General features: G+C 44.2%; 1 protein-coding gene across 1 annotated transcript in view; it reads left to right on the top strand.

Annotated features, from left to right (window-relative positions):
* The first annotated feature begins 563 nt into the window (after window positions 1-563).
* ERBB4 (erb-b2 receptor tyrosine kinase 4) overlaps window positions 564-16,538 on the top strand; it is a 1,576,940-nt gene continuing 1,560,965 nt past the window's right edge. The window contains exon 1 of the mRNA XM_078682001.1: window positions 564-803. Within this exon, the coding sequence (XP_078538127.1) occupies window positions 564-803 (240 nt within the window). The remainder of the gene's footprint in view (window positions 804-16,538) is intronic.

The following is a 16,538-nucleotide window of genomic DNA, read 5'->3' as shown; positions in this document are numbered from 1 at the left end:
CCAAACCTCCCCAATCCCACAAGTTCAAACATTGAATGATCTGTGAGCCAATAGCCGCACTCACGTCAGACGAAGACTCATTAAAATATTGATAAACAAGAAGGCTGCACTTTTCCTATTCAAGCACCAGAAGTTAGAAATAACTTTCAGACATGACCACTGAACTCTCTTTTGCAAAATAAAATTTGAGGCAAGGCATGACTTCAACGAATCTCACAATCCTTCCTCACACTAACCACTTAAAGATTTTACTACGCTTCTTCTCGACACTTTCCCCCTGCTCGCGCTTGCTACACAGATCATCTTCAAAGGGTCCATGCTCCTCATACTGTGTATTTCATGCTCTGCTTTGCAAATGTGCACCATATTTGTATTCCTAAGAAAATGGGTTGTGCAGACGACCAGGGCTACCTATTGGCAACGTGGTTAGTGCTAAGAAAACACCAAAATACCTTCGTTATATTTTTATTGAACCCGAGTCGCAATATGCTTGGCTTCTTGGAACTGTGTGAAAAGTGGACTGAAGAGTTTTTCATTGCATTTATCTGGAATTCTGTGCTAGCATGAACTGCCCGATGGCCTCTATCAAGGTGCATGTCTTGACTTGTCAGTGTGTATTATATAATGTTGTTCTCTTTTTCTGGTCCACAGTATGTGCTGGCACTGAGAACGAGCTGAGCTCTCTGTCCGACCTGGAGCAGCAGTACCGCGCCCTGCGCAAGAACTATGAGAACTGCGAGGTGGTGATGGGAAACCTGGAGATCACCAGCATCGACCATAACCGGGATCTGTCTTTCCTCAAGGTAAGGGAGTCACCACTGATACTGATACACTGTGCTGCTGACCGGGTACCAATAGTAGGGGACCACAACATTTGAATCAGTTTCAACAAAAACAAAATGTTCCATTGGAAAATGCCAAGCTAACATTGTGGAGGACATTGAACACAGGTCCTGGTGCACAACTACAAAACTACAAACAGAGAGGGGAGTGGTAATCGCAAAATAGTCAAGCACATAACTGTCCAGTTTTTCTAATAATGTTGGGCAGTCTCAGGGAAGCAGGGTAAGCCCACCACCACAGAGTCCTCTATTGAGCACGTCTTCTTGCCGCCCAGCCACAGACCTTGGAAGCAGGGCAGCTCTGCACTAAGCAGGGCAGCTCTGCACTGTCATTAAACCCAAAGGCTTCAGAAACTAGGTGCAAGCCAGAAATGCGCAGTTATTAATTGAGCTAAGTGAAATCACCTATTTTTCTCTTGAAATTTCATGAAATCCTTTGCAAATTTCGGAAAATTACACTTTTGTAGCGAAATATAATTTGCCAGTATTTTTAGCCCCTTTAATTTTTTTTTACCCGAGTGAGCACCTCGTCTAATAAAAACAATCTCTCAAGATACCACCAGGCCACTGGTTTGAGAAGACGATGTTACTTGGCAAGGCATTTTCTGTGCTATCCAGTCTCCTACTATTATCTCACAAGACTTTTGAATGTGAGAGGAGTACTAGGCAATAAAAATTGCACAAAATCTTGTGATGATTAATTTCAAGACATGTCATGGATTTCGTGTAAGACCAATACAATTTCACTCAGGTTTATTACTAATCTAGAGAGGGCTTTGGGAGTATCAATCTTTTGTTTGAACTTTTATGCTATGTGTACCTTGAGACCATGAGTCTCACAGATCCCTCAATATCATCTGCTAATGCCCAGTCATTTTGAGCTGTATCACTGCCTAGGATCCAGATAAAAAAGAATTTTCGTTCAAAAATCGCATTTCTCCTTTGTTCGTGGTTTCTTCCTGTTAGGTTCACTGTACGAATCCAGCTTTTTATTTTATTTTGCTTAAACATCACATTTCAATATTAAGTAAGATATTATGGCCATACAACAATGGAATGACACATCAGATAAATCTTGAGAACCACAGTTTGTAAAGAACATTTACTAATTTTGCTAAGACGGCTTCTCACTCTATATGACTCCAGTAAAGAGAGGCAGGACTAAACTTCTTGCAAACTTTCCCAAATTCGGCGAAGTAAGGGATCTAGAAACGGAAGCCAAATCTCCTGCTTTCACAGCAAACAACTTAGGCCCTCAATTCAAGTGGCCTCTTAATACAGATGGGGCGGTTAATAACAGTTACCGCCCCAATCGGCCCAATATGTTTTTCCCTTTCACATGAAGCTTTTTTAGCTGAAATTGATGTGTGAATATCCAGAGGAATTACCTGGAGAATTAGACCCAGAATTACAGATTCCCTTGTTATTTCCTCATTTCTTAGGGTACCCCCAGGTCTAACATATAATGGGCCAAATTTTGTCCACCCCGAAATTACCGGTACCCCAAGTATGGATAACACCAGGGATGAGGAACATCTGGCCCATTTTCTGGGTGACTCCTAGTGGGAGCCTTAGTCACTAGATCACACTATGGGGTCGATTCCGATTCGGGAAAAAAACCGTCCGTACGATTTGTATCCGGAGCCCTCTCCGTACGAATCGTACCCGTCCGTCCGAGTCGCGAAGTTCGATCCGTATTCCGTGAATCCGTCCGAATCGTCGTGATCCGTACGTATTGCAAGGCTGAAACTGTGAACCGTACGACTCGTACACATGCCGTACGACTCGTACACATGCCATACGACCCGACGAGTACGACCGGGGTATGAGGACACGATTCGTACGGTCCACATCAGGTAAGGGGAGTGTACGGAAAAGCACACAAACACATACACACCGTACGGTCCGTACCCCCCATAATCGCAGGGGTATGCACCATACCCCTGCGATCATGGGGTGTACGAGCCGTATCCCCATCGTACGATCGGTGTACGAGCCGTACCCCATTGAACAATCGGTGTATGAGCTGTACCCCCATTGTACGATCGGTGTACGAGCCGTACCCCTATTGTACGATCGGTGTACGAGCCGTACCCCCATTGTACGATTGGTGTACGAGCCGTACCCCCATTGTACGATCAGTGTACGAGCCGTACACCCATGGTACAATGGGGGTACGGCTCGTACACCGATCGTACAATGGGGGTACGGCTCGTACACCCATGGTACAATTGGGGTACAGCTCATACACCGATCGTACAATGGGGGTACGGCTCGTACACCGATCGCACAATGGGTGTACGGCTAGTATACCCATGGTACAATGGGGGTACGGCTCGTACACCCATGGTACAATTGGGGTACAGCTCATACACCGATCGTACAATGGGGGTACGGCTCGTACACCGATCGTACAATGGGGGTACGGCTCGTACACCCCATGATCGCAGGGGTACGGTGCATACCTCTGCGATCATGGGGGGGTACGCACCGTACCCGGTGGGGCCATTCCGTACCTGTTTCCGCACGAACTCTGCTTTTACGGCTGTTTTCAGCTCCCGTAGAAAAAGGGTCGTACGGTGCGTACCCGACACGTATCGTACTGGCTGGTTCGTAAAAACCAGCCGCGAACCGTACAGATGTCGCGTAGAGCGGGTTCCAAGGGAGAATCGTACGGAGATTAGAGTCGTACGGTGTCTTGTACGACTCGTACGGAGTACGGCTCCTGGTACGAATCGTACTTCGTCGTACGTACGGGGGACGTTGCAGGGTATGATTCGTATGGGAAAAACGCTCCGAACGGCTATTCGGAGCGGTTTTTCCCGAATCGGAATCGACCCCTATGTGTCCCAAGACAGAACATCAGATTCCGTAGGCTCAGGGCTTGTCTTTGAAAGTGAAGAGAGTTTGTTTTAGTTTAGTCTTATGTCTAAGAAGACAGACACAACTCTATTTGGCAGCTACCGTCCCTTGCAGCTTCCTTGTGTTTCCTGGTTGGCTCTTTCTGAAGACGGATGGCCTTGGTTCTTACCACATGGCAGAGTGACTGACAGGGCATCTTGGCCTCTACAGGCAGGGAGTTTAAAAGAAATGACCGAAGGTCATCCCCTGGCTCAAGGGTTGCAATGTGGAGGACAGTGTTCAAAGCTGAAAAGGAGCCTCGAAAAGGAGAGGATGCAGAGTATACAACAATAGCCAACATTCAAAAGCAAAGGCAGAGAAAAGAAAACAGTTCTATGCCACAGATACAGGAAATTTTATTTCTAATACAATTGTGTTGGCAGATAAATATAAGAAATATTTTTAGAGATTACTTCTTGAGTTGTAGAGGTTCTGAAACCTAGATTCCTAGAAATAATTCAACTACTCTCTGTACAAGTCACTTTATTTATTTCTTTACAACATTTATATTTATTTATTTGCATGAGAGAATCCTGTTCCTATGTCAATTGACACTTTTCACATGTCTTTGCACAGCAGCCAAAAAGGTATACTTAAATCCAAGAAACTTAATGTTGAGTTTCTAAAGTTGTGAATCTCCAATAGCTCCTGGTATTGTTAAACGAAATTAGAAAATGTGTTTCCTTTCTGCTAATTATATGCACTGAGCTACAGATTTTAGCGGAATAATTGTGTTAGACGCTCATCTGTAAACATAAGGGCCTCCAAATGTTGTTGGTGTACACAACATATTGTGTTTCCTAATTGTATAATTATGTACGAGGGCTGCAAAAGCACAGTAATTAACTGTGATTACGTGCGACTGATGAGTTACTAATGTCGTTAGAGTTTGTTCGAAAGGTTCGTAAGGTAAATGGGTGACTAATGTGCTCTACATTTGCATTAAGTAATTACACTATGGAAGAGCCCTCTTATCAGACCAGGCTGAGGCATGGAAACCAATGCTTTCCTATGGCAACCATTTTCATAGTAGGAGCTGTCCCTTCAATTGTGTACCTGTTAACAGACTATTGTGTTCAAGGAGGACAGGGCCAGATGTACTAAGAAACGGTTGCAAAATGCTTGTTTTTATTTGTGCTAATAAGTTGATTCGCAAATTATAGATTGCAATTTGACCTACTTTATGATGACTATTGATGAGGTAAGTTGAAAGTTGTTACCCACTAATAATTATCACCATTAAAGAGATGGTAGCAAGTTGAGGTCAGCAGACTGCTATGTCTGTGACTGCTTTTAAATAACGCTTTTTTTATGCAAACAATTTTCTTTAAAGAATAAATTGAATGTTTAAAAAAAAAATGTGTAAGTTTCATTTAAAACAAAAACAATTGTCCACATTCACAAAGGGGAAGGAGTCCCTCTGGAACCCCTTCCTGTTTGCAAACAGCTCACTATCTCCTTTGACGTGGGGGTATTAGATTAAGATTTAACTAACAGAATACGGTCCCCAAAAATTAATACATACCAATGCGAATAAGTATTTGGAAGGGATGCCGTAAACATGCCCCTTCCAAGTACCAATTCGTTATTTGCACTCAAGTCTAAATTGCAATTCAGTAACATGTTACTGAATTGCAATTTAGACTTGAGTGCAAATAACGAATTGTTACTGTTACTGAAACATGTTACTGAATTCCAGTTTCGTTTTTACATATGAAACAGAATTTTTGCAGCCACAAATGGCCTGATTCAGCAAACTGAACCCTTTGTAACCATTAAAAGGCTTCTTACATCGGGCCCACAGTGCCGATTTTCATTTTTCTTTTTCTTACAGCAGTAAAATTATAAATGTTATCATTATACTTCAATAGAGGTATGGAATGAGCAGGGCTTTATTTAAAAAATATTTACAGTATTTTGTGTAGTATTTTCATATGTGGAGCAGGACAGTGAGGTCTGAAGGCCATTGCACCTTGCCGTAAGTGCACAGATTTTTGTCAGTGATCCCATTTATCGCTCAACATTCTCCTCATAGGAGATGCAAGAATACCCAGGTTCCCATCAAAGGAAAAAACTGACCCTATTGTAGGCTAATGCTCCCACTACTGCTTAGCTTATAATTTGAGTCACAAGAAATGTATTTTCTCATAGTTCTGTATTAATCATAGGTTTGGAGGCAGGGGTCGGCTACTGTCCGAGTCCTCCAAACTCATCTGACACACAACTTGAAGTAGTCATAGACTGAAGAAGATATTTGAAGCTGGAGGTAAACGGTTCTTGACATACTGTCAGCAGGTCACTGCCTCACTTTCTGAACTAACACATTTGTCCACAATACGAGCACTGGAAAAGGAAGACCTACCTGGAACACAGAACCATGGAAAGTGGGAACATGTGAAACTGAATAATGGTAACTGAGATAGGGAGACTTACACTGGCACAGCCACGTAGACAGTAGAAGAGAAAGGCATGGGCACTCAGAAATACTAGGGCAATGACGCCTTGGAGCATGGAGACAATGAGGCAGAACAAGGAAGGCACCTCCGAAGACCAGCCAAACCAGCAGGCGTCCTCCGACACTGAGATAACTCTGCACTGGGCTTGGGGTACAAGGACACAGGTCACAGAAATAAAGACACTGGGACGGATGACATAGACACTAAAGAGGTGGCACATGACCAGTAGGACAAGGAAACAAAGACATTGGGGTCGGATGACAGACAGAGACATGATGGCCAGTAGGACAAGGAAACTCTGACTCTGTGCCAATGAAGCACTAACATGGGACAAGATGGCTCGAAGACGGACAGTCATGGTCTAAAACACACTGCTGTTCATCAGTATTGGGCAGAAACACTCTTTCTGGCCAACCTACGTCATTAATAGTCCAGCACAGTGGTGGTAGTGCACTATACCCCAGCCAAGGGGGTTATTAGGATGGCGGGCGGACTTAGTCCGCCCACCATCCTATCGGTAATCGGGATCGCCCACCATGAGGGCGGGGGTCCCGTGGGGGGTATTAGGATGCACCCGCCACTGTGGCGGGCGCATCCCGCATTTTTAGCATTGTGGCGGGCGGTGCTCTCAGCACCGCCTGTCACAATGCAAAAAATGCACGTATGCATTTGCATAAACAAAGCGGCAGGGACCGCGCGGTGGCTGCAGCTTTCTTTATGCAAATGCAGGGGGTACCACTGGTACCCCCTGTGTGCAGCCCCCAACTCTCCTTCTGATGCCGCCACAGAAAGGCATCTGGTTTGGCCCATGGTAATATAGCTGGCGGTGTCTAATAGACCCGCCACCATATTAAACCTTTTCTGCCCCGGCTGCAAGGCGACAGGGGCGGAAAAGCGGCGTGCGGTCTTTCCGTCAGCCGCGGTCCCCCCCGCCATAGTAATATGGCAGGGGGAAATGGGTGGTGGGCGGCTATGGATGTCTGGGTGATCACCACTGCCCGCACGGCGGTGGCGATCCGCCAGACATCCTAATGGCCCCCAAGTTTTTTCATTTTCAGAACCTTCACTCAAACCTTTAAAATATGTATGTTTTCTATTTGCTTTGATTTCGCTCACAGCAATTTGAATCTTTCGAAACATCATCCAGGTTGAACATTTATCATCTGCTTGTCTAATATATGAGAGAGGAGCCTTGTAAATGCAAGGTCCGGTGTGCATTTTCTGTATTCGTGATTGTTCTCTCTTCTTTACTATTATATTTACGCAGTGTGGGCTGCTTTGTCATTTCATTTACTTACTGTAAAGCATAAGGTACAAGTTATACAGCTAGAAATGTATCTATACTTTTAACATACGCAGAGCAAGCAGTGAATTCTCCATGAGATTGATGCTAGCTGTGAACTGCGTTGTCACAATGTCATTTTTAGGTCTCGCCCTGGAATGAGCATCCATAGGATGCGTCCAGGGTCGGAGACGTATAGTTAGCTGTCTCGAGGGAAGGAAGGACGAGAAGGTGTACGAGCTTTGCTTGCATTTCACTGCCTGCACGCGCACCGCCACTCACGCATGCGCACATACACAGCCACACCGCTACTCACGCATGCGCACATACACATCCATACACAGGCACACACACCCCCGTCGCCGCCGCACCTACACGCATACACAGAGACCCCTCCACACACACCAGCCCCTCTCCTCCCGGCTCCACTCACCGGTGTCTGGCAGGCGCTCCCTGGGTCTCCAGGCTCCTTCCCTTCCTCCGCAGCTGCAGGCTCTCCCCACATCACGCGGGACTCTCTCTCCACATGGGAGCCCCGCCTCCTCAGTGCGCCCGCTTCGCCCCGCGGGTCTTCACCCGGTCCCCCATCTCGGGACCGGGACTTTAAGGGAAACAGTATCCAGGGCTCCTTCCTGGTCACGGGAGCCCCGGGGCCGCAATGCTCACGCCACTTCCTGCTGCCGGCTCCTCTTCCTGGTTGCACGTCAGGTCCCGGGCCAGCAGCCAATCAGAGCGCGGCCCGGGAAAGACGTCACAGAGGTGTCCCGCAGTACCGCCCCCGGCCTGCCTGTAACGAGGATGTTTTGCGGTATTTATTTATTTATTTAATTTTGCATTTTTATATAGCGCAGACTTTACCCGAAGGCGGTATTTATTTATGTATGTATTTATGCATTTTTATATAGCGCGGACTTTACCCGAAGGCGTCGGAGGCTTCACAACAGGAACACACAACATGGCTTTACCCTTGCTCCCACAGCAAAAGTTCTCAAACTCCTGCAATGAGCCATCTCCATTCACCCGATATGTGGGAGATAGCGAGTGTCGCTTCAAGCATGTCACAGAGAAGATAGTGCACATATACATAGTTCCTATTCCTTTGGCTCAGGTACCCTCGCCTTATGCTAACTCTCATTCGTTATTCCGGTGCTCCTCTCTAGGGGTTGAGGGCACACAGAGTCCCCGCCCTACCTAAGCAACACAATTGGGGGCCAACTCAGATAGGCCATGTTTTACTAAATGGCTTTGGTTTGGAATACACACTGAATATCATTGAGCATTACAAACACCCTGACAGGTAGTCGAATGATGCCCAAACTGAAATTCAAGCTCCAATTCAGTAATTTGAAGAACTACACTGAACTGGACCAAAACAGACTTTTGGTGCTTTCTGGACTGCAGGTGCATTCTGCATGTTTACCCAGACTTTGTCTCAACCTTAAGCTCCTCATGTGACCCTGCTGATGACTGCTGAAAGTACTGCCTGAGAGGAGAACCCCCCCCCGCAAACTGCCCTGCAAGCCAACTAAACAAACAAAGGCAACATGAGCCACAGAGAGAGCTGGAAGGCTTCCAGAGACGCTCAAGAACAGTAAAAATAATAAAATCTAGGTGAGCTTGCACATAGAATGGGAGTCTCTGTAGGCGCGCTCAAAATCCAGCTTCGTAGAGATCTTTTGTTTAAGTAGGGTACCCTCTTTCTTCATCAACCCCATGATTCACTAGCCTCCGTCAAGCGCAAGCAAAGATCGCTACCAGCCTTGGTCCTGAAAATGCACCCTTCGAGCCATCATTAAAAGACTGCATGACCCTGCGTTCCTGTGCAAATATCAAACAGCCACCACCTCCACCACTTACCTAGATCCCATGAAGTCCGAGAACTAGTCCCACTATGTGAACTCTAGGTCTAGTTTGGTCAGTATTACAAAATGTTGTTTGAGCTGGAGCCACTCCAAAAACACACCAGATTCCAGAAACCAGGATTGTTGACTCGATGTGATTAGCACCTTCAGGGGCAGAGCTACACAATCCTAGTGTCTCTAACAGGAAGGCAGCCAGGTTCACAACACATATTGCATTGCAAATGCTATAGGTGTCACATTTGTGAAAGTTAAAACTATTGGCATTGTAAATGACAAAGCTATTACTTTAGCTATTACTATAGCTATTTTCACAACCAACACATAAATAAAAAAAATGTAATTCGCAATACCAATGGCTCAAACTTTCCTAATGCGAGACCTATTGCATTGCAAATGCTTGTTTCAGATGGCAGTCGAAACCCTCTCACTGTTTTTTTTCTTTCTGCATTATCTACAAAGTCATCATGGCCAGCACCCTGCCTATCTATCTGACAAGCAAGCACGGCATCTGTGGTGTCTCTGCACTCCCGCAGCCAGGGCATCATTCGACTCGAGGCGAAGAAATGAAAAAAAAAGAACAAGCATTGGCAAAGCCACTGGGTCTCACCTTTGTGAGCTATTATCATGGCCAATGGTTTTTAGTCACGCTGCACAGCATCCTTGAGAAAAAAAATGAAAATACCTTAATGTGGCTGCCCTTGTCATTCTGTGGGTGTGCGCATCACGCATGTGTGTGCCTCCAAAAAGAGGGTGCTGCTTTTGTTTTGTTTTTAGTTACCAATCTGAGTCCGAAAACTAACTGAAAAATACAAGAAAAATCATAAAGCATTTTTGTTTGAATGGGTTGGGGGAGCAAAAGGGTGTTCGGGCAAAATATATTTTGAAATATACCAGGAGAAAGAAATATTGGAAATGAAATATCATGAGCTTTGTTTTTTGAGGTGGGTAATAGTGTTGTAAATAATGATGTTTTCAAGATCATTTTCACTATTATAGTGGTTAAAATATCGTTTTTTCAATTATTTTAATGTGTTTTAGTTGATAAGCTGATTTTATGTGTTACTATTGTTCATATAAACATTATCAATTTGCTTTAGAAATATAGGGGCCCATTAGGATGTCGGGCGGATCGCCACCGCCTGCATTTGTTTACCAGGATATTGTGTGAGTGTTTGAGCAACTGTGGGAAAAAGCAACAGGGGCGTAAACAGAAAGGGGAGTTGGAAGAACCATAAATACGAGCGGGGGGCACAGAAGCAACAAAGGGGAGGAGGGGGCCTGAAAGCATCACCGAGAGGATGGGGGGGGGGGATTTGAAAGCAACAGTGGGAGAGTGGGAGATGAAGAAGTAACATGGCGGAGGGCAGGGGCATATTGAAGCAACACAAGGGAGAGCAGTGTGGGAATGCAACATGGAAAAGCACATCAGCGAGTACACAGGGATTGGGGTTTGGAGAAGCACAAAGGGACAACCAGCTGAATGAGGGGGAGAGTAGTACATGAGGAGATGGCTTTAAAAGACATGCACTCTCTGTGAGTGCTTACACAAAAAGAGCAATGTATTTTACTAACATTCAGCACAAAATCCAGGCAAACATGCACATGGCAAAGAGGCAATGCTCCATTGAAGGTAGAAACACGAGGTGGAGAAGCTGGGGCGTGAATTTGAAGCAGGCAAATTAGTAAGGAAATTCAACCAATGGCAAGCAGTGGGCAGGCTCCAAGCCCCTCTATATATATGATAAGCCACAAAATGCCTTGCAGCAGTCAGTGCATACACTGTCTAGTTGGTTCAACATAATAAGCAAGCCAGCGGATCTTCTCCAGCTATGTATCAGGATTTGAAACAACATCCCTGTATCCTTCAGGACTGTCCCAACCCTGCTCCAGTATAGCCTGTAGGACTACCCCAACCTCACTTCAATTTAGCAAAAAGCTGAAGATAGACCTCATCACAAGGAAGTACCAGTCTTTTTCACTCTTGGAAGTGAGGTACCCTTTCAATCACACATTGGCTGAACCTTTGCCTTCGATCAAGTACCATGCACTGCTGCCTTTGATGCTAGATTCGCACCACACAAATACCGCATACATAGAAACATGTATATACAACACTATTAGATTAGCAACAACATATTTAGCTCCTCTCAACTAAAGTTTACCCGGCATTGGAAATTTCTAAACTAAAAAGAATGTCGGACCTGCAGTTTAGATAATTCCAGCTGTGAATTAGTAATACCTAAACATGTATGATTAAATATTGTTTGCCCATATTAATGAGTGAAAGTCACCTATCCAAGGGAAGTGGTGAGTGGAATTGTCCTGTTATGGCCAAGCTACTTCTTTGAACTTGTGGGTGCATTGCAGTCACCGGAAACGTAGGCAAGAGCTAGAGAGAGAGTGAAAGAAACACTTGGAAGGGATAGGTGGAAGGGCAATATCGACTGTCATGTCTGACATGCTGAGGATGTGGCGGTAACAGTGGCCCAGGTGTCGAATGGGCGATACTGTCAGTGTATATGACATGCAGCAAACCTAACTTCCACTGCAATGCCTGTAAGCAGGAAGGAACCTGGAGAAGTGAAGGCAACATGATTATATGTCCAATTATGTGTTGTCTTTATCATCCTCGCTCCATTGCCGCCAGCTCTGCTGACTTTGAGGGAAATCTTTGTATCCACCCTAAGGCAGAGCACCTTGGCATTCATAGGCCTGCCCTGTATTTTCAGCACTGGTTGTACAGAAGATAGAGAGAGAAAACTGATACAACAGCATACACCTTGCTCTCATGGATCCCCTGCTCCAATAAGGCCGTTCTAAAAAGGGACATTGTATTAAGAACTAATGTCCACTTCTTGCTGATATGGCTGCTTGTTCCACATGGGGTGATCAGGGTGCAGGCGGCAAAGATGAGCAGAGTTTAGGACGGGAGGCATGGAATTAGCCAGAATCCTTCTAGATTTTTCCATTATTGAAGACTTTAATTTTATTAAAAATGGTATAAAGATGCAAACATTATGCCTTTTTGATAACTGCCCGTATTAAGATAATGGCCAAAGGATGAATGCTTCTAACATCTCTACATTTAAGGGAAGGATGAGAAGAGATTATGAGGGGAACAGCACACCTAGAAACTGAGATCATAATATGAGTTCCGAGTGTTGTTTGATTTTGAATTGGGCCTCAAATATACGTCTCAGCTTGTGCGGGTATTTGTCCTTCTGTGCATTGATGCTTTTGTAACAGGGATTCTACACAAACACAGAACTGTGCACAGAGACTTAGGACATCAGAGAATTAGGGTGTGCCAAAACTCACCTCAGTACCCAAAATCCCCTACCAGACTAGCAATCAATGTCACATTAGCTCTTCGTCCTATAGCAAAGAAAAACAATGATTAGACAACCTAGAACATGCGACTTAGAACCATCTCAGGAATTGTGGGAAGTGAGAACACTCTTTTGTTATACGTTCATACCAGTCCACAACAGGAGTAAAATAGAGACACGGTAAGGTTAAAATGTTTATTTTAACGACGTGATCTCAAGCACAGTATTTTAATCAACATCAGCATACATATAGATAATAATAATACGGACAGCATGGTTACAATTCCATAAAATACAAAAGAAGGAATCATATTACAATCATAGTGCAAACAGGTGATAACAAGCACCTATTTAAAGCACCCTCCCTATCTAGGAACTATGTATTATAAAACTATAGAAGGTCTCTTGAGCTTTCTTAGGGGGACCCCATTTACCTGTCCGTTCAGTAAGTGTAAATTACATCAGGACCGGTTAGTCTCTCTGCATGCCTGGAATCTTCCAAGTTTGTGCAAGTCTGGCAAGTGTGCTATGATAAAGGCGCCAGAATCCTACTCGGCTTGCAGCTGCCAAATTGTTGTGTCTAGAATGTGTTACACGGACAAGCCAATAAGCAGGCTCGCAGTATGATAACCATGGCGGCTTAGGACTCACTGTACAGACTGGGGATACGATGTATGTCTAGAGATGTCGAAAAACAACCCTTTTCCCATGTATAGACCTTCATCCAACACAGATCGGCAAAAACAGCTAAGCAGTGTTGTGCGCAAAAACAGCAAAATGGAAAAATGGCGTTTAAACTTCGAATGAGCCATGCTACCTTCACATACACGCAAAAGAGGCCCATAAACCATACAACACTTTCTTTGGTCGTTATAAATCTCAACCAAGTTCTCTTACTCAGATATTCCCCAAGACCTTCATTTACTTTCTGTTTACCTCATTCAACATCCATACAAACTAGAGACTGACTCCCCCCTCCCCCCATCCACAGGAATCCTCAGTCTTCCACCAATAATCGACCCATACCTCTATCTCTATAAGCCAATATCCAAGCATTTGCTTCTGGAAGGCATTATTTTTTACTACCTTCCTCTTGGCTCTTCTGCTCCTGTTCTGTGTATGACTGTGTTAGAGGTAGTCTTGTCCTGAGCATATAGTACCCTTAGTAGGCGATGGTCTGAAGAGCTTAAAAAAGAGCAAAATAGATTTTGTTTTAAGGAGAAAACACAAACAAAGACTTAAGAACTCTCCAATATTTGGTCTCGTTTCCATCACCAGTTCTATGGGACACAGTCAGCCGCAGTTTGTTGTTCCTGTGCTCCTGTGGAAGCATTTTTGCCCCAAATTGCTCTTCATTATTCAAGCTTGTGTAATCGCACAATTGTGTTAATTTCACATCGCAATAATAAGGAGTAATTACTGAAATTACTCTGGCAAAATAAAAATGTTGCCAAGGCCTATGGGAAATGTAAAGCTTTAATTGGCAGACAGTATCATGGCTAGATACTTTATATAGGACCTGATTTAGATTTCTGCGGATGAGTTACTCTGTCACAACAGTGACCAAGATCCCATCCGCCAAAATCTGCCAAAATCTAAATGCCGTTATTTCCTATGGGATTTAGATTTTGGCGGACTGGATATCTGTCACAGTTGCGATGGAGTAACCCTTCCCCCGAAATCTAAATCATGCCCATAGTGTCTATTTAAACTTTGGCACTTTCAGTGGACTTTCGCAACATTGAGAAACTGTTTCTAGGAATATCAGGCATTAGTCTGCAAACTTTTACTCCGCGTGCCTTTGTTCTGTGGTTTTTGTTCCTTAAGCCTTTATTCCACAATTACAGTAAAAAAAAAAATACTTCCTTAAAGCGAGAAAGCAAGTTTAACCTCCTCAAGTTTATATTTGTTTACTCTGCATTTGTTAGCTTTAAAAAGAATATATATATATATATATATATATATGAAAAGCCACAAGCTCCGGTATGAAAGGAAGTCGTCTAGCGGGGCGGTCCGTGTTCAGGGCACCGGTAGCCCTGTGTACTATCACTCCGCACTCCCCCAGCTCCAGGAAGGACAACACGGACACCTTACTTGGTTTGCAGTAAATTTAATCGGACTGCACAGCAACGCGTTTCACCTTTCGGCTTGGTCACGCTACCGTGACCAAGCCGAAAGGTGAAACGCGTTGCTGTGCAGTCCGATTAAATTTACTGCAAACCAAGTAAGGTGTCCGTGTTGTCCTTCCTGGAGCTGGGGGAGTGCGGAGTGATATATATATATATATATATATATATATATATATTGTGATCCTCAGACCCTCTTGTTTTGGTGTGGGTTGAGCCCCAAACCCCCTATTTATCATGCTTTTTTGGGGGTGGTTACCCATGCCCCACCAGGGTTTTTTTTATTTGAATCCCTTACCTCTCTCTACCTCTACTCTCCACTGAGCACTAACAAGCCATTCTCCCCTTTACCTCTACCTACCCATAACCATATATTCATCTATACCTCTACACACCCTTTAACCCTAAAATCACTCTTACCCCTTTACCTCTACCTACCCCTAACCCTGAATTCAACCTTCACCTCTACCTAACACTGTACTATAAAATCTCCCTAATCTTCCTTCAGCTCTACCCACCAGTTAACCCTACAATTACCCTTACCACCTTTACCTCTCCCCACCCCTAAACCCTAAAAATTGCCCTTCTACCTTTTAACTCTATCCACTCAAGCCTAAACACACCCTTGGTCACTTTACATATTAACCCTAAAATAACCCTTACCCTCCTTTACCTCTACTCACCCCTTAACCCCCAAAAACATTTATCTGCAGAGTAAAAGCATGCGGCCTAAAAACTGTGAATTAAAAACGTCACATACTATTTCTTGTGCTGAGAGGGGCAGTAAAAGAGTTTTTTCACTTGGCACCTATTACCATCTGAGTCTCTACACTTTCAGTATGTTCCCTTCTGCACCATTCACCATGTCCTCTGCTTAATTAGTTCACTTTTAATCTTCAGCAAGAGTGCGGTGCCCCCAGCGCGACCCATGAACTGACTTAAGAGCTCGAATCTCCTGGTCCCGCCCCATTCGCAGCTAAACCACTCTGGTGCTGTTTCCAGTCAGAGGCAGGTGGGGCTGGAAAATAGGCCATTCGTGTGGGCGGAGCCTAACAAACCTGTCCTCACCGATGTTAAGAAACTTCACCCACCTTTATGGGCAGGAAATCCCTTCAGACAACCATAGCTCTCCCACATCCACAGTTCATGTCTCCTTCTAAAATTCCTGGCTTATCTTCCAGAATTATCAGCGTAAACAATTTGAAATCTTGCCATTCGGTGGTAGTTTTATGCAAAATTTTGATGTACAAAAAATTCTAATTGTTATGGCACATTTACCTGTTTAATTTTTAATAGCAGGCTGATAGAGAGATGTGGGTGGGAGGGCACCTGCAACTTCCTAAACGTGATGAAAGGAGTGAGTGCTCCTTCTAGAGTGGAATGCAGATGAATGTAAATTGAAAAAGAAGGTATTTGTCTTTCTCGGTTTCTTACAAAGCGTAATTAACTCTTATTAATTAATGATAAGAAGAAGATATTGACCGGGTTTGACAGCATAAATTATGAACAGTTATCATATCACCGCAATAGCGTGACAGAATTAGATCAACCACATAAAATGAATAGTGGAATGAGCACAATCACCTTCCTTTGCCCTTCAACAAAGTCTGGGATCAGAGGAAGTGAAATATTCATAACCGCCCTACAGCTATTTTACATTATTTTTCCAAACATACAAGCACAAACAGAAATAATCTATCTGAATATTTTTGCAGCATCCACTGAAAACGAAAATGACAG

Source organism: Lissotriton helveticus, chromosome 3_1 (assembly GCF_964261635.1).
Source record: "Lissotriton helveticus chromosome 3_1, aLisHel1.1, whole genome shotgun sequence".
NCBI lineage: Eukaryota > Metazoa > Chordata > Amphibia > Caudata > Salamandridae > Lissotriton > Lissotriton helveticus.
The sequence above is the reverse complement of the archived record's forward strand: the minus strand, read 5'-3'. Positions and strand labels throughout refer to the sequence as shown.